Raw genomic sequence first — 23,136 nt, 5'->3', positions numbered from 1 at the left:
CTCAAGGTGCTTTATAGTACAAGGCTTATTCACGAACAGTCGATTTTTTTTTTTTTTTTTTTTTTTTTTTTTTTTAAATAATTCATAGACATTCCATCGGATCTGTTGGGAGGAACTAAGCCTTCAGTATCTTGCCCAAAGATTGAATCACCAATCTCTCAGTTACATGACAACTTGCTCCACATCCACCCTATTGGGTTAATAACAACAAATAAATAAATAGTATATGTCCATCCCTGTTATAATTACTCCCTGAAGTCCCTGTTCTTGATTGTAAAAAAAAGTTCCTAGAGTCATCATATTATATAAATTAAACTTGAATGTTGTTAATTTAGTTACAGCCTACATGAAGCTACTTTTATACATACACTACCAGTCAAAAGTTTGGACCTTCTCATCTAATGTCTTTTTATTTATTACTACTTTCTACATTGTGGATTCATACTGAAGCCATCAAATATATGAAGCAAGACGTATGGAATTATGTAGCCACCGTTTGCTTTGTTGACAGTGCTGCAAACCCTTTGGCATTCTCTCAGTGTGCTTCGTGATGTAGTCGCCTGAAATGGTTTTCACTTCACAGGTGTGCCTTGTCAGGGTTCAGTTGTGGAATTTCTTGCCTTCCTAATGGGATTGGTACCATTAGTTGTGTTGTGCAGAAGTCAGGTTGGTACACAGCTGATAACTGTTAAAATTCAAATGGCAAGAACCAGAGTCCATTATTACTTTAAAAACTGAAGGTCAGTCAGTCTGGAAAATTGCAAAAACTTTGAACTGCGCGAATCAGCTTGTATGGTCAAATAGCTACTAAGAAACCACTACTAAGGACAAGTAAAAAGCAGGAGAGATGTTTTTCTACTAAGAAACACAATGAATGGACATTAGATCAGTGGAAATCTTTGGTTTGATAAGACAAATTTGAGGTCTTTGGTCCCACCTGCCGTGTCTTTGTGCAATGCAGGAAAGATGAACAAATGGTCTCTACATGCGTAGTTCACACTGTGAAGCATGGAGGAGGAGGTGTTATGGTGTGTTGGTGCTTGGCTGGTGACACTGTTGGGGATTTATTCAAAATTGAAGACGCACTGAACAAGCATGGCTACCACAGCATCTTGCAGCAACATGCCATCCAGTTTGCATTTTGTTGGACCATCATTTATTTTTCAACAGGACAATGACTCCAAACACACCTCAAGGCTGCGTAAGAGCTATTTGACCAAGAAGGAAAGTGATGGAGTGCTACGCCAGATAGCCTGGCCTCCACAATCACCTGACCTAAACCCAGTCGAGATGGTTTGGGATGAGATGGAAAACAAGGTGAAGCCAAAGGACCAACAAGTACTCGGCATCTCTGGGAACTCCTCTCTGGGAAGACTGTTGGAAAACCATTTCACGTGACTACCTCATTAAGTTCATTGAGAGAATGCCACGAGTGTGCAAAACAGTAATCAAAGCAAAGGGTGGCAATTTCGAAGAATCTAAAATATAAAACATGTTTTGAATTATTTCACACTTTTTTGTTTACTACATAATTCAATGTGTTCACTCGTATGCCTTCAGTGAGAATATACAATGTAAATAGTTGTGAAAATGAAGAAAAACCATTAAATGATATGTGTGATGATGTTTCTGAACACTCAGTGTCACAGGAGCCCGGAGGCTAATGTGAGAACTACGACCCAAAAGCCGATTCAAGCACAGGGGAAAGTCATGAGATTTTAACAAGGAGCATGAAACAAGGAGAACTGTTATCAACGTGAGGTTAGCTGATGAAATGACAAAGGAGAGAAGATGATGCTTACCTAAAATATGTCTTCTGATTGTTTCGGGATCAAGAATAGGTGAACTGAGCAGGTGGCATGATGAGGGCTCTGCCCCAGGGCGGATATGAGAGGAACACAGGGTGGGCATAGAAAAAACACCGGACTTCACCCGGACCATGCCACTCAGGTTGGTACTTATATAGCACCTTTTTAGTCAGTTGAGCATTCAAAACACTTTCATGCTGCAAGATTCAATCACCCAGTCACACATACATGCATTCAGAGACTTTTTCTATTACTGAGTGCTTATCAAGTAATTTCACAAAATAATTTCTTAGTGTTAAAGTCATGAATAATCAAATTTTAATGATTTCTTTCAGTACAGAGGACCTTATATCTCCATGGTTACACACACAGAAATGAAGATTTTTCAAAACAGACAGATATATGACTATATAATGTTTCCTCTTGCAGGACTGTTGAATGCTGGTGGTGTGACATTATCTTAATTTGAGTGGCTAAAGACTCTAAATCTCAATAACTGTGAAAAACTGATGTTCTGAAAGAAAGTGTGCTGCAGTCCTGCTAGAATCAAAACACCATAAATGTAATTTTATGTTTGCAATTGTTGTGTCCTGTAATGATTATACCATATTGCACCACTATAGGGTGGTGCAATATGAGAGTAATAAGAGAGTAATAAGAAAATAAGACAGTAAAGTGCAGTCGGGAAAATGTAAAGTTAGAATATGTTTAAGATGGTTAACTGATAGCTTGATGTGTCACCCTGTTACCTCTACGATGTGAAGTTACGTGCTGCATTCATTAAAGAGCACTGTTCCTTGATGAGGACTGATTTATTACCAGCTGCTGCTACAGTAATCATAATATATTTTCTTTTCCTGACACCAGTCTAAAACATATGTATGTAATGAATAACAGAAAGAAGTATTGCAAATCAGAATAAATATCCAGTAATTTTTAAACACAAGAAAAAACCTTTTATAATCACTTATTAAGAGTTCAAATACCCATAATGATTTCTCCCCATCTAATGTACTTCAATAACAGAAAACTGAGGCTCTGTCTTTCCCTGCTTATTTGATTTTACTTAGACTGTTTCTGTTTGTCCTGATCTTCTGTTTCAGAATCAGGTTCTTTAACTTTCAATTGCGCCAATGTTTTCCACACCTGTTCTTATCTTCTCCTATTTGCACTTTGTTTAATTGTGTCAAACCTGTTCTCAAATGCATAAAGGATTTCTTCTCTACCTTGAATCACAATCTTTCCACTGTCAAATATAGACACAGTACCTCCATCAGAGAGCTCAAGTTTGAGTTTGTTGTCCATTCGAATAGCCCTGGATGTAGGGTAAGCTTCTTCTATTGCAGCCCTGTAGTGTGCTCGAGAGTGGGTGAAGAAAATGAGGTTGCATCTTTTACCAGTTTGTTTTCTGTCTTCATAGAGAACCTCTGGGTTGTCCAAAGGTTCACTATGAAAACGACGAACAGGCATCTATAAAACATAAAGCTATTATTATTTTTACACAATTTCATGTTCCACTGATGAACTATATATCAAATTCAGCACTCATACATGTGATGTGGTGATATACATGTACCTTCAATGTTTCTTGTTCTGTTGTAAATCGAGATGTACTCAACTTCCAGGCGAAAGATGTACTTTCCTTACACAGCTCCTGCACTAGTTGGTTCAGACTCCGAGTTCCTGTAAGTCTAAAATGGATTGATTGTGTTCTCAAGCTCAGGATGAAGTGGGTGTGTGCTCTTTTGTTTGTTTGGGTCTCCTGAGTGAAGGAAGAGCCACTTCTTCAAACACTCCTGTTAAACAAAGGGAATGTCCACAGGTTAGACTTTTGTATGCACTGTATTTTATTTGTATTAGCAAAGGCAAAGTAAAATCAATAAAATATAAAATAATATTTTATCTTAACCTAACCGATCTGCAGGACATGCTCATTTTGTGACAATATCTTAATTTGAGTGGCTGAAGAATAAATCTCATTCATTTATGTGGAAAACTGAGTTAAACTCCCACCTGCTCAGTGACTACAAAACTAAAATTCTTCAAATCTACAGACTGAAAGACTTATTCATATTTATAATATATTATGCACACTTACTTTTCCTGACATCATTGTAACAAACGGCAGGATTTCAAAGAGAATAAAGATTATAAAAATATTGCAAGTCAGACTTAAATATCTAGTAATTTTTAAACACAAGGAGCAAAAACTTTAATATTCACTTACTAATAGTTCAAATGCCCATATTGTTTCCTGTTTTTTCTTGTTGTATCACATTTTATTTAGACTGTTTCTGTTTGTCTCGTTCTTCTGTTTCAGAATCAGATTCTTCAACTTTCATTTGCTGTAATGTTTTCATCATCTGTTCTTCTTTTCTTGTGTCTACATCTTGTTGAATTTTGTTAAACATTTTCTCAAATGCATCAAGGATTTCTTCTTTACCTTGAATCAAAATCTTTCCACTGATAAATATGGACACAGTGCCTCCATCAGAGAGCTTCAGTTCGTTTCAAGTTTCAGTTTGTTGTCCATTTGAATATCCTTGGATTTAAGGTAAGCTTCTCCAGAGTGGGTGAAGAAAATGAGGTTGCATCTTATACCAGTTTGATATGTGTCTTCATAGAGAATCTCTGGGTTTTTTCCATCAGAGTTTCGCGTTTGAATATTTTCTTTTCCTCATCGTTCATTCCTTTAGGTTAGTCAAAACGACGAGCAGACATCTAAAAAACATAAAACAATTATTATTTTTATGCTTACAAACTATATAATAAATTCAGCACTTATAGATGTGATGTGGTGATAAAAATTTACCTTCAATGTTTCTGGTTTTGTTGTAAATTGAGTTCTACTCAACTTCCAGATGAAAAGGTGTATTTTCCTCACACAGCTCTGAGTTCCTGTAAGTCTCAAATTGATTGATTGTGTTCTTAAGCTGAGGATGAAGTAATCAAAAGCTTTTATAATAATTAAAGACAATTGTTTCCGCTGTGGCAGCTCAGACGTAAGTCTTCTGTACTCTGGGTGCACAATGTCCGTCTTCTTTTCAGATCTTTTAAATATCTCAAAAAGTGACAGAAAAAGGCAGGAATGTGTTACCCACACAGGGGTCAATCAGTTTCTTGTGTAGTTTTTCCAGAGACTCTGGAGTGTCTCCAGTTTTTGGGCTGTTTTTGTTAGGACAGATTGACACACACAAACACAACACACACACAGACACACTTTCCGTCCTATTGGAACATTCAGTGCTTTCCTGTATTACACAATATCTCTAAACAGCACTCTACTGCACTTCCTTTTTCTATCAGCTCATATTTAAGTACTTTCTTATTCATAACATTGATTAAGTTTATATCACACTGTAATTATATATGATTCAAATTATGCATGAATGAAAAAGTCTGGAGACAAGTTTTTGTTTCACCCTTTAATCCTCAAACAACAATAAGTTAAGACAATTGTCTCCGCTGCTCTTCTAAGGCGTGGCAGCTCAGATGTAAATCCTTCCAAATGTCTTCTGTACACCCAGAGTACAATGTCCGCCTTTTTTTCAGATCTTTTACATATTTGAAAAAGTGACAGAAAAAGGCAGGAATGTGTTACCCACACAGGGGTACACGGTGAAGTCATTGCTCTCATCCAATAAAACGTCCAGCTCAAAAAAACACTATTATGATTTAGTTTGCTTTTTGTATTAAATTTGATGATGAGATTTACTTTATTTGTTGGCCTTATGTGGTTGTTGCTGCCAAGTTTGAGTTTGTTGGCCATTTGTGTAGGTTTCGATTTGGGCTGTCTCGAAAACAAAAACGTCAGGATTTTCATTCATAGCTTCAGTTTGAGTCATTTCCTTTCCACATCTGTTGTTGCTTTTGGGTAGTCAAAACAATGAGCAGGCATCTAAAAGTAAAGCATAAAACAAAATGATTATTTATGTGAAATTTTATGCAACTGATACATGATTTTATGTGTGTGTGTGTGTGTGTGTGTGTGTGTGTGTGTGTGTGTGTGTGTATGATGTGGGGAAGTACCTGTTTTTTTTTTTTCTTGCACAGGCAAATTCAGGCTCTAGATTCCTGCTCATTATTCTTTGACGTCACCACCCGATAGACTTCATTGTAAGTTTCATTTGTGATTGGTACAAAATAAATTGAACTTTAACTGTTTTTTGTGTCAGAAAATGTTTCAGGTTGTTTCAGTTCATGCTGAGAATAAAGAAAAACTTAAACTCTAAAAAGCTTTTACTGAAAACAGTTTAGTTGTAACATTCAGATTTTCCTTTTGTTTCATCTTATATAAAGCTTCTCCCCAACAAACCATCCCACTTTGGCAAAACGTCCTACCGTAAGTAGTTTATGCACATTTCTGCTGTCACAGAGTAATTCCAGCACAAATGTAAGTAGGTATGACGGTTTGCCACTTAACTTTGCCCCTCAGAGTATGCTTGTAGCTCATATTCATGAAGCCAGGATGGTTTGCCACTTCATTTTACCCATTAAAGTATGCTTGTAGGTCACATTCACAAAGGTAGCATGGTTTGGCACTTAATTTTACCCATCAGAGTATGTTTCTAGCTCTTATTAACAAAGGTAGGATAATTTCCCACTTAATTTTGTGTCGTGCGCATGCGCAGAAACAACGGGTAGGATGATTTGTCTTTTAGGATGGATTCCCAGAACACCGTATCCTAAAATTTAAAAAAATATATTATTTGAATAGTATTGTGTCTTTGCTTGGTTTAAGAAGTTAGAAGACAACCAGTCAAAAAGCCACTGCTCTTAGTCCAGCCGCTAAACTGCTGTCATTATTATTTTATTTTATTGTTTGTTTTGAAATTTCATTATATCCTTTTCCATTAAGTCAACATTTATCCCTCATATGCAAAATGTTTCAAGAGAAGGATGGTGGAGCTTCTCTGTATCCAGACAGAAGAATCCATCTGGAGTATCTAAAACACTCTGAAACCTGCACTTTTAACCCTCGCAGATTACTTATAACAAGTATGACTGAAAATAAAGAAAAGAAAGAAATGGTTTTTTTTCATGTTTTAATTTCCAAATTTATTTTGCTTTAAATTTTTAATAACTTTATCCCTGACCTGTCTGGTGTGTTCTTTGGACTTCATGGAGTTGTTTCTCCCAATATTCTCTTAGACAACCTCTGGGGCCATCACAGGGCAGTTGTGGAGCTGTTTTGCAAAGAAGAATGGGCAAGGATTTCAGTCTCTAGATGTGCAAAGCTCGTAGAGACATACCCTAAAAGACTGGCAGCTGTAATTGCAGCAAAAGGTGGTTCTACAAAGTATTGACTCAGGGGGCTGAATAATTACGCACACCCCACTTTGCAGTTATTTATTTGTAAAAAATGTTTGGAATCATGCATGATTTTTGTTCCACTTCTCACGTGTTCACCACTTTGTATTGTTCTTTCACGTGGAATTCCAATAAAATTGATTCATGTTTGTGGCTGTAATGTGACAAAATGTGGAAAAGTTCAAGGGGGCCGAATACTTTTGCAAGCCACTGTATATAGGCCTATAGATTCATGTTTGAGCAGTGTCATTTGGCTCAACCAGTTAGTAGCTAGAAGAACTGGTAAGAGCCATTAATAGATGTAATACTTATTTAAAAGTTTTAAACAAAGGGAATGTCCACAGGTTAGACTTTTGTATGCATAATATTTTATTTATATAACTTAGCAAAGGCAAAGCAAAATCAATAAAATATAAAATAATATCTCATGTTTTATCTTAACCTAACTGATCTGCAGGACATGTACCTGAATGCTGATGTTGTGACATCTTAATTTGAGTGGCTGAAGATTAAATCTCATTCATCTCTGTGGAAAACTGACCTTCAGATATGAGACGGACCTCAGTGGGTACAAAACTATAATTCTTCAAACCTACAGACTGAAAGACATTCATATTTGTAATATATAATATAACATACTTACTTTTTCATGACATCATTGTAAAACAATAATATATCTAATGAACAGCAGAATTTAGAAGAGAATAAAGATTATAAAAGTATTGAAAATCAGGCTAAAATATCTAGTAATTTTTAAACACACAGAACAAAAACTTTAATATTCACTTATTAACAGTTCAAATGCCCATATTGTTTTGCTGTTTCCTGCTTTTTCTTATTTGTATCACATTTTATTTAGACTGTTTCTGTTTGTCTCGTCCTTCTGTTTCAGAATCAGATTCTTCAACTTTCATTTGCTGTAATGTTTTCATCATCTGTTCTTCTTTTCTTGCGTCTACATCTTGTTGAATTTTGTTAAACATTTTCTCAAATGCATCAAGGTTTTCTTCTGTACCTTGAATTAAAATCTTTCCACTGGGAAATATGGACACAGTGCCTCCATCAGAGAGCTCAAGTTTGAGTTTGTTGGCCATTTGAATATCCTTGGATTGAGGGTACGCATCTTCTATTGCAGCCCTGTAGTCTGCTCCAGATCGGGTGAAGAAAATGAGGTTGCATCTTATACCAGTTTGATATGTGTCTTCATAGAGAATCTCTGGGTTTTTCATCAGAGTTTTATGTTTGAATATTTTCTTTTTTTCCTCATCCTCCATTCCTTTAGGGTAGTCAAAACGACGTGCAGGCATCTATAAAACATAAAAGAATTATTTTTTTTACTCAATTTAATGTTCCACTGATAAATTATATATCAAATTCAGCACTTGTAGATGTGATGTGGTGATATACATTTACCTTCAGTGTTTCTTGTTTGTTGTAAATGGAGTTTTAGTCAACTTCCAGGTGAAAAGGTGTATTTTCCTTACACAGCTCTTGCACTACTTGGTTCAGACTCCGAGTTCCTGTAAGTCTAAAATGGATTGATTGTGTTCTTAAGCTGAGGATGAAAAAGTATTTATGAAGTAATCAAAAGCCTTTTTAATAAATGTTTTAAACTATTAAAAGCTTCTTAAATATATCGACTCTCATGGACAAGTTTTCATTTTACCCTTTAATCCTTGAACAGCAATAAGTAAATTGTCTCCGCTGCTCTCCTAAGGCGTGGCAGCTCAGATATAAATCCTTCCAAACATCTTCTGTTCTCTGGGTGTACAACGTCCGTCTTCTTTTCAGATTTTCAGATCTCAAAAAGTGATAGAAAAAGGCAGGAATGTGGTGCCCACACAGGGGTACACGGTGATGATGGTAAATCAGCGTCTTGTGTAGTTTTTCCGGAGACTCTGGAGTGTCTCCAGATTTTCAGGCTGTTTTTTGTTAGTACAGTTTGACACACACAAACACAACACACACACAGACACTCACACTTTCCGTCTTATTGGAACATTCAGTGCTTTCCTGTATTACACAATATGTCTAAACAGCACTCTACTGCACTTCCTTATTCTATCAGCTCATATTTAAGTACTTTCTCATTCATGACATTGATTAGGTTTATATCACACTGTAATTATATATGATTAAAATGGTGCATGATTAACTATTAGCCAATAACATACAGTATGATATACTTTATGTTAATCCAAGTGTAAGGAAGCTGGATGTTAAATCCTTTATTTCATTTTTAGGATACAGATTAGTATCAGTCACTATAAGTCATTAAGTCATACAAAATAGCACAAGGCCACCTCAAAGAAACAGTATTATGATTTAGTTTGGCTTTTGTATTCCATCTGATGATGAGATTTTACTTTTCTATAACAGCTCTGTAGCTGTCTCCAAAACGAAAACGTCTGGATTTTCATAGTTTCAGTTTGAATCGTTTCCTTTCCACATCTGTTGTTCCTTTAGGGTATAGTCAAAACAATGAGCAGGCATCTAAAATAAAACATAAAACAAAGACAGCTGTGGCTCCAGCAAACATCAGCTGATACTAGAAAGTAATATTAAATAAATTCTAACAACAGCTTATCAAGCTTAAATGTGTTGCTGTTGTTTAGCGCGACATCCGCTGGTTTTCTCTTTCTGGCGCAAAGTGGGCAATAAGCAAACAAGAGAGACGGGACTTGCGACAGAAAAGCTGATCATTGATTTGTTTCATGACTGAAGTAGGCAGCTGACAGCGTAAATACACAGAATAACTCCAGCTTTGTGTCTTTTTTCGTTCTAGCTGAAGGACGGGACAAATCGCGTTTCTTTTCACCTCAATACCATTTTCTTCTGTTTGTCTGTGATAAGGTTGCTTTCAGAGCTGTTGCCCAAGCAAGCGGGAGGGTGCATCCGATCTCCTCGGCTGTAATTGGTCCAGCCCAGGGTCGATCATGACCAAGTGGCCAATCCACTATCTTTCATTATTTATAACATTACAAACGAAACAACAACAACAACAACAACAACAACAACAAAAAACATAGGCCTACAAAGAAGAAAAATCACCATCCAATGGTCAGTCCAGCAGTATGACAAAAATAAGAAAAAGAACGAAATGTTGATATATATATATATAGATAGATAGATAGATAGATAGATAGATAGATACATATATATATATATATATATATATATGTGTATGTATACATATATATATATATATATATATATATATATATATATATATATATATATATATATATATATATATATATATATATATATATATATATATATATATATATATATATATATATATATATGTGTGTGTATATATATATATATATATATATACACACACATATATATATATATATATATATATATATGTGTGTGTATATATATATATATATATATATATATACACACACGTATATAAATTCTTCAAACAAATTCTTGACACCGTAGCTGGATTTCAACAAAACCTTTTTAATTTCATTGGTACTGTTTATAAAATCAGCGAGTCTGCTTTGATGTCAACTTAAACTTGGTGTGTGAACCATGTTTGTGTGTTTGTGGAGGGATTCGTGGTTGTGTGTGTTTTTTAGTGTGTGTTGTGTACTGTGATGTACACGTGTGTGTGTGTGGGAATGTGAAATTGCTTGATAAGGCAACATGCAGTCATCAGTTTCCATTGGCCTCAAAGTAAGAACACACAAACCAGGTCCAGACACAAACACACACACACATTTTGCTGGCTGAATCCGTTCTGTGTTAGCACACACACACGTCCACGCTCACATACAGTACATATAGACACAGTTTAGCTGGGCAGGCAAGCTGTGAAAGGTGTCATAACACTGAGTGACAGCACAAAGAAATGATCTGATTGGCTGAGACACTTGAGGGGCGGGAGCTTCACAACAGCCAGCTTCAGATTGTGTGAAATAAAAACTACCCTAAAAGCTACTACATATCCCAAAATTCAAGCTGTGCACAGAACTACACATAAAGCTGATCTAATTTTTAAACCCAAACCTTCATTATGCTCTTTTAAAGATGAATTAATAAGAAGTATTATTTTCAACTGCAATCCAAACAACTGACAAATGTCCCATCTGCTTGTTTCTCTCGATGGTTTGCCAAACAGTGTTACAGAGACTAAAAAGCAACTATACAATAGCAAGAAGTGATCTTATTTTCTCCTTGAATAGTTATTTTGAACATTTTCACACTATCCAGCGCAGATTTCTTTATGAGAATTACCCTTGAAGAAGTTACGTGTCAGGCTTTTGTGATGTCTTCCAACTCGGGACTACCTGGAGGAAATTTCTTTTAATTTGGCACAATCATTCACTTTAAGTCAAGCAAGAACTGCAGCTCATTTAAGAGACAAAGGTAAAATTCACAATCACCATACAAAACTTGTTTCTGGCATTAACTAAATAACTCATTTTCTAATTCTATCAAAGTTTTACACAAATGTGAAGCAGAATTAAATAATGAAGGTGTGATACTTGACAAAAGGTCTTTTTTAGTTGTAGTGAAACACTATAAGTGAGGGATAAATATAACCGCAAGGTGCCAATTCTAGTTATTTTTTTCTCTGTATGTAGCTTTATTTTGAAGTTACTGAATGTTCTTCAGATAATCAATTTTAAATAAAGTTCTGTGTTTCTGAAACAATGCCAGTCAGGTTCTTTAGTGCTAAAAGTTGTTCACATATGAACTCATTGTTACAATGGATGTTGCTGAGTGCTGAACTGCTTTGGAAAAAGGACATTTCTCGAATTTTAATCTAAAATTATTATTATTATTTTTATTTTTTCAGGGAAACTTCCCTCTTGGTCAAATCTTATTAAACCTAAATCCTTAATTAAGTAATTAAAAGTAATAAGAGCTTTCTTCTCATTAAGTCTGCTTTCTCACACCTCAAATATTTAAATGTTATAGGAGTTTCTTTTAAAATGTTGCCTTTGCTTTCTCATGCATCACATGAACACATTTCAAGCTGCTGCTCTGACAGATGAATATTGTCTATCGCTTCCACTGTATTAACCCTAAACACTGAGTAGAAACACACACTAAGCCATTCAAAGCAACACAGAACAGCTGCTACTCTAGATTTAACAACACGTTACGAGTCATTCTACACATCTGTTCATGCAGTCTACTCTAACTACTTCACAGGTAACTTCAACATCATCAAAGCACATTTTCCTGCACAAGCCTCTGGAGATTTGTTCTATACAGCAGCAGCTACACATGCACACACATACACGAGCTAACACTGGTACACAGACGCACTGACTGCAGCTCATCCACCCTCTCATGTCTTGCGTCAGTCGTACACTGTGTTATTGTTCACACCCAGAATCGTATTTCCCCCAACTGTGACTCATTCGCCCAAAGTGCGAGTCAGTGCCGTAACGGCATGTACTGTATGTGAGTGTTTCATGTGTGTGCCGAATATTGGTGTGTTTCTTTTTTGTTTTTGTGAACGTGTGTGTTTGCGTGTGAGATTTTACTATGGGTTCATGTGGCAGAGCAACAACACCAGGATCATATCAGGACATCACTAACACACAGATGAGGCGGGGGTACGAAAGCTTCAGGCTGCGTAAAATTAGAGGGGAGGAAAGATGGCGGTGAGGACCACAGGGGGAGGCACCGGGGAGTGACGAGACTGAGCGGGGAGAGAGGGGAGGAGGTGTAGCATCCGGAAGAGTCTGTATTAGTTGATTTTGGTTCCGTAAAGTCACAAAAAAATATGTTGAACATCTGGAGTCTGGTACAGCGAGGCAAAGGGGGAGGCGAGGGGCAGCTGGAGAGCACGGGAGGGCCTGAAGATGACTAGTATCCCTGGAAGGAAGGAAAGAAGAAAAACATAAAAACACAAATAATAACAAAGAAAGACCTTTTTCTATTTGTATAAGAGTAGAAAACATGAAACGTGTGTTAAAAATCATAAATCAGCATTCCTCAAATAAAGTTTAGTATAGCTGAGAATAGTTTTGGAGGTATTTGTTTTTTTGCTTCCTAAAATTTCCATGCAATCATATTTTAGATGGAAATGATTTTTGCATTCATACTTAAACATGAAACCAGCGGCTTCAAGTGCTTCCAGTCTTGTGACCCCTTACTCATCATATCTGTGAAATCGCTGATTTGTTCACAGCATCACCAAACAACTTCCTTTCTAAATGTGTCACCTGCTTTCAGTGTTTTGCTGTTATTATAAACTTGCATGCTTCCCTTTTTCTGCTAATCCGGTTTGGGTTTATTTAAACCTTGAATTTTGCAGACTGGTGGTTGGATGTTTGATCTTTACTAAATTACTAAACTGACGTACAGTAGCAGCTTGATCCTTGATAGTTTAGGATATGTAACGTGACACTGAAACTTACTCTAGTGCATTTAAACTGAGAATGGATTCCAACTGATCTGCCTATCCATGTATTTTAAGAACTGAAAATACATTTTAAAATAATTTTATGTGTCTCAAAACCTGGAGATGTTTACAGTAAAAACCTGTATATAGTAATTAATCTGTAAGTTGTACAGTTTTGTTTTGAAATCTATAAGCCTGAAATCTGCTTTGTCTAACTTCTATAGCTCATCTATTCTCAACACTACCAGCTACACATTAGTTACCACTAGAAGAATCACAGACTGTATATAAAAGATCAATGTGACCAACATGACATTACCCATTGGTTCGGCCGTTACTCTCTTTGTGTTTTGAAAGTAAATGTGACAAGAGAAGAGATGATCTGGCTGAGAAATGCAGGGACACTGCATGCTTAATGTTAGCAACTTGTAAATCACAATGGAGGCCCACCTTCAACCATACAGTGCTTTATTGTCTGTTTGACTCTAACTGGGATAAAACTAACATCATGTTGGAAAAAAAGAAGATATAAAACTAGCCATTGAGTCTCATCGAGATCATGAAAACTGGAAAGTGGAAAGAAAAATGTGTTGTATAACAAGGGCATCTTTAGGTGTATGTGTTTTTAATAAAATACATAAAATAAAACAAATAGTTTCATCTTACCTCTCCTCCTTCCCCGCCCTGCTGCATTCCTCCATATTCTCCCTGTGGGAGGAGAAGACGTTAATGTGGATTTATTATAAACACGAGAGAGATGGCGTGAATATTTCTGCAAGGATCAAAGAATGAACTGATGGCATCTCTAATTCAATAAAGCAGTTACAATATTTCCAAAAAGCATGCAGTGCCATTGAAAGAGCTCTTATCATCATGCACAAGATTTTTCAGGAAGGGGAGAGTCAGTTAATTAATTATAGCTTTCTAAGATGTCAGAGGAACACTTTTGCCTACAGGCTGCTGATGCACAGGCCTTACAGGGAAGCAGTTTAGATGCATGCCATAAGAATATTCACTGCCTTGTCTGATGTTCTGTAGATGTGGCTTAATGTTGCATAGACAAGCTACACGGTTAGAAATGAATTTTAGTATCACTGGAGCCTAAAGTATGCAACTTAGTGAGCATGAGAGGAAAATGTCTCACATATTCAGAGGAAGAAGTCACAAAGTTATTTTTTATGTTGTATTACAACTTAGATTTTTCCTGGAAGGATGAAGCCCCAAATGATGCAGGAATAAATTCAGGAAGCCTTACAGAAGCATCAGTTTCTTCCCTTTCCTCCTGGAGCTCACTGAGTTTGTTGTATACTATTAACTAACGTTCACGCAATCCAATACAAAAGGGATTCTACAGATTGTGTACACCTAACAGACTGTTAGCAACATGCACAGTATCCCCCCACCCCCACCCCCCACTGCTTTCCTAACCCTCCCAATTTCTTTATGACCTATGACCCCACAATGTTCTGTCCAACTGGCACCTCGTATACAGGCTCCTCCTATCAGGGAAACAAAAATGAGACACAAACAGCACAAACAACAAAATGTGAGAACAGTAACCCAACAACAAAGCACAAGAAAAAAAAGCACTGGCACAAAATTATAACAAAAGAAATGGCACACAAAACAGACGACAATAAAGACATGCAGAAAAGACACAAATGTTAAATGTAAGAACATCTAACATCTGACAGAGAGTTCAACGTATAAGAGCAGAAGGAGGACGATCAGTTCCAAGAGCTCCAAATGACATTAGAGTGGTAATTCAGAATTTTCTTCTACAAGTTGTAATACAAGTTTATTGCAAATGTGTCACAGTTATATATATTTAATTATTACTTTGCTTAAAAACAAGTAAACAACACAGTGATGACATAAATAATAATTGAATCTGTAAATATTAAGTTAACTTAACTTAATTTACTTAGAGCAAATAAATGTAATTAAAGTTTCTCAACAGAGTGTTGCAGTAAAGAAATCTGATTTCTTTGGTGTCCTGCAGCTGTCTGATGTGAGTTCAGGGGAAATGGCTCCATCTAGTGTTCAACTTCAAACTAGCATTAAAGATCAGTTTCAGGCACAATTTAACTTCAATGTGCACCTGACACTTTGTTCAGCTCAATCAATCCCTGATCCCTTTTTAAAAATGAAGTTTTCAGCATTTTTACTGCAGGAGAACTCTGGTTCCCTTCTACAGCTGCAAAGATGCTAATGAGTCAAACCTATGAAGAGTGTTGGTGCAACCCACAGTAACCATGGTAACTAACCTGGTTGACCAGCCCGGTTGATGCAGCAACGTTCTCGACTCCCTCCACACCCGCCTGCGCCACCTCGTTGGCTCCTGCAACCCCTGTTTCTCCGACGATGTTGGCCTGATCCACGGTCCTGTTGGCCACTGAGACATGGAGAGCGAAAGAGGGTTAGTGTGTAAACTGCACTGTGAGAAAACACACACAGTCCTGATTTTCACCTCGATGTGAAAATCTGTGCAAAGCTCTTTCCAGGACTTTGAAAAGATCAGATGGGAATAGGACAGGAAATCAGAACATTTGATCAGGAAAGGTGGTATGCAGTGTAGCAACATATTCAGTTTAATGTGTAACCATTTGCCCTCATACAGGTGTATTACCTGCCAAGTAGAACTGTAGATAAATATTTACACCTTTTTCTCAAGTAAAATTCACAACCCTAGTAAAGTAACCTAAGAGTACAAAGGTTTTATCAATTAAAGTACCTAAAGTAAAAGTACTCATTCTACATTGTGAATTGAAAATAGTTCATGATTCATTAATGATTTATTAATGTGTGTTGTAAGCTATACAATAAAATACATTTTATCACATAACGTAGCTTTTTATTTCACAATCTGCCAAAGAATAATTACCAACAGCACCAAAGTAAATTTTATGTAGTAAAAAGTACAATATTTGCATCTAAAGTACTGCAGAGTAGAAGTAGATGGTATCATAACAAAGAAGTACTTAAAGGATAAGCCTGTATGTCACTTGAGTGATGTGAATGTACTTTCCAGTAGTATTTATGCTATAATCCTATTGATGCTTTCATCTAAGAGTGTTGGGCATGAACAGTATACCACAGTGACCCTAACTTTAGTGTGGAGTAGGCTTGGGCAGTGCCACCTCATGGCCCCCCCTATGGAGACACCCCTGAAACTAAGTTGATACATTGGCCTCATTAGAAATCACAGAAGAGCCTTTTGACATATATAATTTGCTAAACCAGCAAAATAGTGTTATTCAGTATTATTTTCTTTATAAAAAGCAAAGTTTAAAAACATCTCGAAATCTCAAGTTTGTCTTTCACACACAAATGACGCTGTACTAGGAGCGCCCAGAGCAAACAACATCAGCCTGCTCAGTGGAGGACAAAGTGAAGTCTCCAGATCCTTTAGCACAACTGTAATGTCATTATTTAAAATAACACCACTAAACATTAAAATCCTTCAGTGAATATCTTATTTATTTTTTCTATATGACCGTTAAAGCTTTATGCAGCTCTGTTATTATCTGTATGGATTAGAATTAAATCAGGATTTTTCTTATTTCTACTTGGCCATAGTATTATTTTAGTAACAAGCAATGAACCACATTTGAGTCACCTGGAAGAGGACGTCTGATAAGTCCTGAAACACATTTCTGATGATTGTACCTCTAAACATGTATCCAATGAACAGTTTATTTGTACATACTGCTCTTATTTGATTTATACCAAAATTCAATATTTATGCTTTTCATATCTTAAATTTCTAGATACAAAAAGAAGTAATTTGAGAAATCAGATGTTACCCTTAAAATCAAACATCTAAAGAGCATTTAAGCCTTTATCTGTTCAAAATAAAAGGTTATCATCATCATCATCATCATCATCAACAACAACATCTGCACCTGCGTGTTGCAAAATCAAATTGAGTGACACATACAGTAGGTGGCATCTGTGCTTTAACAGAAATATTTTCAAACTTTATTTATGTATTTATTTATTTAGTTTTTTGTTTTACTAGAGAAAAAAACTTCAACACTGAAGATTAACTGATGGTTAACCATCCCACCTACCTATGTTATAAAACATACCCTTGTAACCATCTGGGACTCTATACCATTCAAGTGTGACTAAGAGCTCCTTTTTCTAAGTACCAGAGTGTTTCAGCACAGTGCTTAAAGGTGTAGCCATGAATTCAGTGAATATATTTAGATGTTGGTTTTGTAATAAGAGAAGGGATCATAACGAACTCTTTGGAACAGCAATCACTTCATATTCAGACAATAAACCTCTGCATTCTCCCCTCAGAGGTTTCTGTTTCTATGTTTCTATGATCTTAATAGTGGCTCAAACATGCAGCTTTTCTTACCTGTGTTTACTGATGACACCACTCCCTCCTTTGTCTTACTGCCTGCAGACCAAAAAGGAAAAACAGACTCACATTCATGTACATGACTCATGCATGTTTCCTGTAAAATAAAGAGACACATTTCACACGCCCTGCTTGTCCTGTCTATGGTTTCTTTCCTCAGTAAGCGAAACAGTCAGATGAAACATAAACTATATAATAGATTTGTATTAATGAATAATGTAGTAATAAGAGAAATGAGAGTTACATTATTAATAGCCTAATAGTAGCACATTTAATACACCAGTGCATTAAATGTTGTCTGAGAAATATCATAAAATGTTGACAGCAGATATTGCTTATGTATTTTTGGACATTTCTCAGCTGCTGTTGCCCCTTTAAACTCTGACATAACATTCCCAGGAGTCTCAGCTCAGCGTGATCCATTACTGTTTCTAAAAATACACTCACAGACCTACTTTTACTCACAGTTTTGTCAGTCTGACTGCTGTGTTTTGTGCTTTCCTGCGTTCTCAAAGGGTTTTACCTTTTTAAATGTTTCTTAATAAAGTCTGGACTGTTTAAAGACCCTGTTATCTTTACCACTAGCTCTAAAAAAGCTCATTTCACTTGGAAACATTTTTTTAATTGGAAGTCATCCTGTGAATGGGCTGCAACAGCAGCACGTCTCTGTGCATGCCTTCCTGCTTTCCAGCCCTGTGCTCATTACAGTATGATCCCAGCAGATTAAATTGTGGTTATGTAATCTGCCAACGTTAGGGATGACAGGAGGGAAGTATCCGAGCTAAAAGATAAGAACAGTAGAAACAGTGAGAGGAAGGTAAAAAGGAACTAATGAAGGAAAGGAAGGCTACATCTGCAGATGAGTAAACTGACTGTACTCTGTTTTTTATAGGCACATAGATGCAGCTGCTGCCATTTACAGTGTCCCACATGCACTCAGCCTTGCTACCTTCTGCTTCCCTCCATCTTTCAGCACGTTCCCCGTGGTACATGGGCCACGTGCGGAGTACTGAGCAGTACTGCAGTACAGCTCATCGCAGGCTGCAGTGACACAGCTTCTTTCTCAGTCAACAGGGGGAGCCCCCCTCCCGAGTGTCACTGCACGCCGTGACTATTTCAGCTGAAGAGCTGATCTGCCTGTCACCAAACAAGCCATGCCTGTGAAAGAATACATGACTTCTGAGGAAACTTTGCTTTATGATTTATCAAGTGAATCATAAACATCTTTTTGTAATAACGCCGATTCCAGCTGAAGGTGATGCACAGGACACCGCTGATCAAATGACAAGAATAAGAACAAAAATGCAATTGTTGAAATAATCCTTGTAATAAATTATAATTCTGATTGGAGGCATGCCTGAGTACACAAAGACGGCATGGATTAGAGCGTTTGAATGCATTTTTACCCATTATGAAATGATGCGTTAAACACAGAGAAATACAGCTTTTTTTTCCAGAGGAGGATTTATGCTTCAGCAATCCTGATGTGGTGAAAAATCCTGTTAACTGTGAATCCTTATGTGCTCTCAGCTAAAAAAAGATGCAATTTTACACACCTATATATAAACAACAACATGCTGTATTACCATATACATACAAATGAAAAAGAAAATTAATATTCCTTATTGCTAATTTCTTGCTGATTTCTTTCTAAAATAATCGCTATATATGTTGCAATATTTTTATATTATTGCAAAAATAAACACCTACAATTTTTGGATTGTGTATTTTTGATTTTATATGAATCTCTTTAAACAAAAAATTGTAAAGCAAAAATAAAGGCATTGATAAAATCAAAAGAAGTTAAATCTCTTAATGAAAAGTTAAAACTTTTTGGAGCTGTGCAGCTGAGGGAGGAGCTTTTTCAAAAAAAAAAAAATTAAATCACTGAGCATGTTGCTGTGTTTGTCCAGGTCTGGCCTATGTGGTGGAAAGCAGGCATGCAAACCTTGATACTGTGTACTGACAGCCACATGCTGACGTAGGCACTCTGCTGCAGGCGGATACAGTGAAACCATCGACACTCTTCATTGATCACATCCCCTCTCCCCCTTCTGATCCTCCCCCTATGATCTGCATTGTTCCCTCTCTGTCTCTTGCTTCACTTTTACCCCCATTCTCTTGTTTCCTTGAGCTTGTGACCATGGCTACTTCCTGGAACATCCAGGGTTTCTTTACCCAGCAAGTCTCAGCCCTCCGTCCCAATGTGTCACCTGTCTTTCTCCTCCACGAGCCACGAGACTACAAGCTCAAAGCTTTTGGTGACATAACACCCCTCCCTTCTTCCCCCCCTCTTTTCTCTCTCTGTCTCTTTTTCCAGCATCCCTCCGTTCTTCCATGTCTCCCTGGGGTGGATGTTTTGTGAGCTTTGTGGGGTGGAAGGAAGGAGCACTCACTGGGAGGCCAATCCTGCTGCTGCGACGCCACAAACTCACATAAGCACGCAAATGTTTTTGCGTCCAGCACAAACCGATGAGGGTAGAGCGTGCGGGAGAAGGAGGGTGGGGGTGGGGGGGGTGGAGGGGTTGTGATAGAGAGAGAGCAATTTGCTGCAGTGCTCAAATGATCCTTGCCCTAACTCACCCCTCCCTCTCCAGCTTGTGGCGTTGACTTTCCCTTTTTTTTCATCATTATGATTAAGATTGTGAAGCTGCTGCATGATGGTCAGACAGAGCACTGACAGGATAGACAGCAGACAACGATGGAGCCCTCCACTCTGATCATTCCTCACCCACTCTCCTTACTTTTGCACCCTCTCTGGCCTGTCCCAGGTGGTGTAAAAGCCTGCTGCTTGGGGTAACCTTGAAACGTGACGCAGTGGCAGCTTGAGCTATAATTAAAGTGCAGGAAACAACAGCGGGAGTGCAAAGCACCCGAGGTAAAATATAAATTAATCATTTTTCTTGGGCATTTAAAATTTTATTTCCTCTCACACTTACATCATTGCTGTCAAATGATTCTTTTTAAGTGTTTAAATGCTTTTTATAACACTTTTCTAAATATATTTTTTTCTTGTAATTATGAATGTAGGTCAGCTCTATTCTGTAAATTTAATAAAAAAAAATAATCTGACAAATTGACACTCTGGGAACTTCAGTCCATCACTTGACATCCCCGTCCAAACTGCTTCACAGACCAGTGATTTAAAGTCACGCTGGTCAGGTGATGAAAGCCTGAGGAAGCAGCGTCACAGAACTCTGCAGTGACCTCCTTTCCCTCCTTTTGCTCTTCTCTTTTGCTTTTCTTTTGCTTTCCCCCCAAACAAACTTATCCACTGATCACTGTCCTGCTGCAAAGCTGTAACCCTCACTGTCTTTTCCTCGCTGTTTCTCACTGTCCACCCTCTGCACCCTGCACCAGTCCTGCAGCAGTATCCCACCAGCACTCACTCCATCCCCTCCTTCCAGCCTTCTCTTCTCTTCTCTTCTCTTCTCTTCTTCCTCCTCCTCTCTCTGTTCCTCTCACAAGTCTCAGACATGGATCCCAAATCATATGATGCAAAAAGTACATGAAGTAATTCCACATATACACCAAAAAATGAGTGCACCTCCCCCCCACAACCCTCCAAACTCTTTTTGCTGCATGATATGTTACATACCTACATACATTACCCCCTCCTTGGTCTTAGCTGCTGCTTCCTCCATGCCAGCTTTGGTCTTCTCTGCGGCGGCCACCACCCCCTCCTTGGCCATGGAGAACCCCTTCATCAGTACATCCATGTTGGGCGATGAAACAGTTGGGCTCCCCTGCTCCAAACGGGCCTGGCTGGTTGGCTGGCTGGTGCTTACGGTGAGCGTGCAGAAGTGATGCTGTGAGATGTCAGAGTGTGTGTCTGGGTGGGTATGTGTAAGTGCCTGTTTCCTGGTGGCTCCTCCTCCCTTTGGTGCTCCAACAGAGGGCAGAGAGGAACACACAGCAGGGCTACAGCACTCAGACTGAGAGGAACAGGAGGGAGGATACAGCCAATATGTAAAAAGATGGGGAGAGGAGGAGGAGAGGCAGCCGGATGCTGCAGCATTTTCAAGTCATGCTGCAACCCCGCCCCTTTAGTCATCCCTCCACTCTCGTCCATCTTTTCTTCTGGTGACTCTCTCTCATGCTCAGCTCAGCCTCCGGCTTTCTGTTTGCATATTTTGATTGGCACGCTGCTCTGGGCACACCTTTGTAGATGCTGAGGCTCCATGCGCTGGTTACATAACCGACAGAGCCTCTTCTCAGATCATATGCATCATTAAATTTTGCAATGTAACCTGCAGTTGCATCACAGAGCTTGTCCCAAACATTTGATTCCTTCGTTTTTAATTTCTTAGCAAAATGTTCTTAGTAGATACTTATTATTTATATGCTTGTCTATTTTTTTATATATAGTATTGCTGTTTATATAAATGCTTTGCCATCAGCTCTGGGTTTTTTTTATTTTTACCACTTGAACTGAATCAGAATGCATTAAGAAAGACAAAGAGAGAATCTACAGCTATTGTGATTGGAGAGAAATTGCTTTGTCATCTTCACCTGAATGAGTCACAACAGCCCCGCTCATCCTTTTCCTCCTCCTCCCCCTCCTCCTTCTGTTTCACTCAGACATGCCGATTCAGCAGTGCAGTGAATCTGAGTGACATTGATATCACAACCAGGGCTTGAACGGTCCGGAACCTTCAGCACCTTCAGTCATTAAATCTGAGGCAGGTTAATGTACGTGTGAGGTAATTTTCCGTGTGCTGCTGCCTGGTGTTGTTTCCAGTGAAAACATGGAGTTACTTGCTCAGTAACCCGCTACACCGTCAACACATCCTTTTTTCGTTTCGTCCCTGTGATGCGTTCGCGGTGCACATGTAAAGTTGGAGTGACATGCAGTGAAACGCACAGGAGAAGAAATCTGAGATTATTTTCAAACGCCAGTTTAGTTTAGCTTTTAAATCACACATTGCATCCGTACTTGGTATTTTGCTGTTTTTGTGAAATATCCTGCAAAATAAACTGTACTTGAATAATAATTTTGTGTTAGTCAAAGCTTTAATGAAGATACTAGGCTGCATTGGTTAGTTTGCGGTAGTGTAATAAAGAGTACACTAATGCACAGTATTGGACTGGTGGAGAAGAGGCTGTGGTATTCATGTAAGGCTGTAGGAAGGGTAGCAGACATCAATTTCTACTAAAGGTGATGATGCACATTAGATTCAGTCACTGAATTCTACTTTATATTGTGCAATTGTCGGATATCAGCTTGTAAAACATCTGCAAATCAACGAAAAGTAGTGAATATCGGAGTC

The 23,136-nt window shown here is 37.8% G+C and overlaps 1 protein-coding gene and 3 long non-coding RNA genes across 4 annotated transcripts; 1 reads left to right on the top strand and 3 right to left on the bottom strand.

The window, feature by feature from the left end:
* Positions 1 to 43: 43 nt before the first annotated feature.
* On the bottom strand, positions 44 to 4,975 carry LOC116328818. Its single transcript, XR_004200114.2, has 4 exons — positions 4,621 to 4,975; positions 4,036 to 4,529; positions 3,385 to 3,604; positions 44 to 3,278 (listed from the first exon to the last, which is right to left on the bottom strand). It is a non-coding gene; the product is annotated as an uncharacterized LOC116328818 (long non-coding RNA).
* Positions 4,976 to 5,696: 721 nt separating this feature from the next.
* On the top strand, positions 5,697 to 6,973 carry LOC116328847. Its single transcript, XR_004200116.2, has 3 exons — positions 5,697 to 5,924; positions 6,108 to 6,150; positions 6,960 to 6,973. It is a non-coding gene; the product is annotated as an uncharacterized LOC116328847 (long non-coding RNA).
* A 493-nt stretch (positions 6,974 to 7,466) lies between these two features.
* LOC116328809 lies at positions 7,467 to 9,094 on the bottom strand. Its single transcript, XR_004200112.2, has 3 exons — positions 8,785 to 9,094; positions 8,532 to 8,673; positions 7,467 to 8,425 (listed from the first exon to the last, which is right to left on the bottom strand). It is a non-coding gene; the product is annotated as an uncharacterized LOC116328809 (long non-coding RNA).
* A 1,478-nt stretch (positions 9,095 to 10,572) lies between these two features.
* sncgb (synuclein, gamma b (breast cancer-specific protein 1)) lies at positions 10,573 to 22,619 on the bottom strand. Its single transcript, XM_031750656.2, has 6 exons — positions 22,379 to 22,619; positions 21,465 to 21,801; positions 17,864 to 17,905; positions 15,762 to 15,889; positions 14,161 to 14,202; positions 10,573 to 12,965 (listed from the first exon to the last, which is right to left on the bottom strand). The coding sequence occupies exons 2-6, from the start codon at positions 21,583 to 21,585 to the stop codon at positions 12,957 to 12,959; spliced, it is 342 nt and encodes a 113-aa protein (XP_031606516.1). The 5' UTR covers positions 21,586 to 21,801; positions 22,379 to 22,619; the 3' UTR covers positions 10,573 to 12,956.
* Between the last annotated feature and the right edge of the window lie 517 nt (positions 22,620 to 23,136).

This window comes from Oreochromis aureus, linkage group 8 (genome assembly GCF_013358895.1).
Source record: "Oreochromis aureus strain Israel breed Guangdong linkage group 8, ZZ_aureus, whole genome shotgun sequence".
NCBI lineage: Eukaryota > Metazoa > Chordata > Actinopteri > Cichliformes > Cichlidae > Oreochromis > Oreochromis aureus.
Note: the sequence above shows the minus strand (reverse complement) of the source record. Positions and strands in the feature narration are given on the sequence as shown.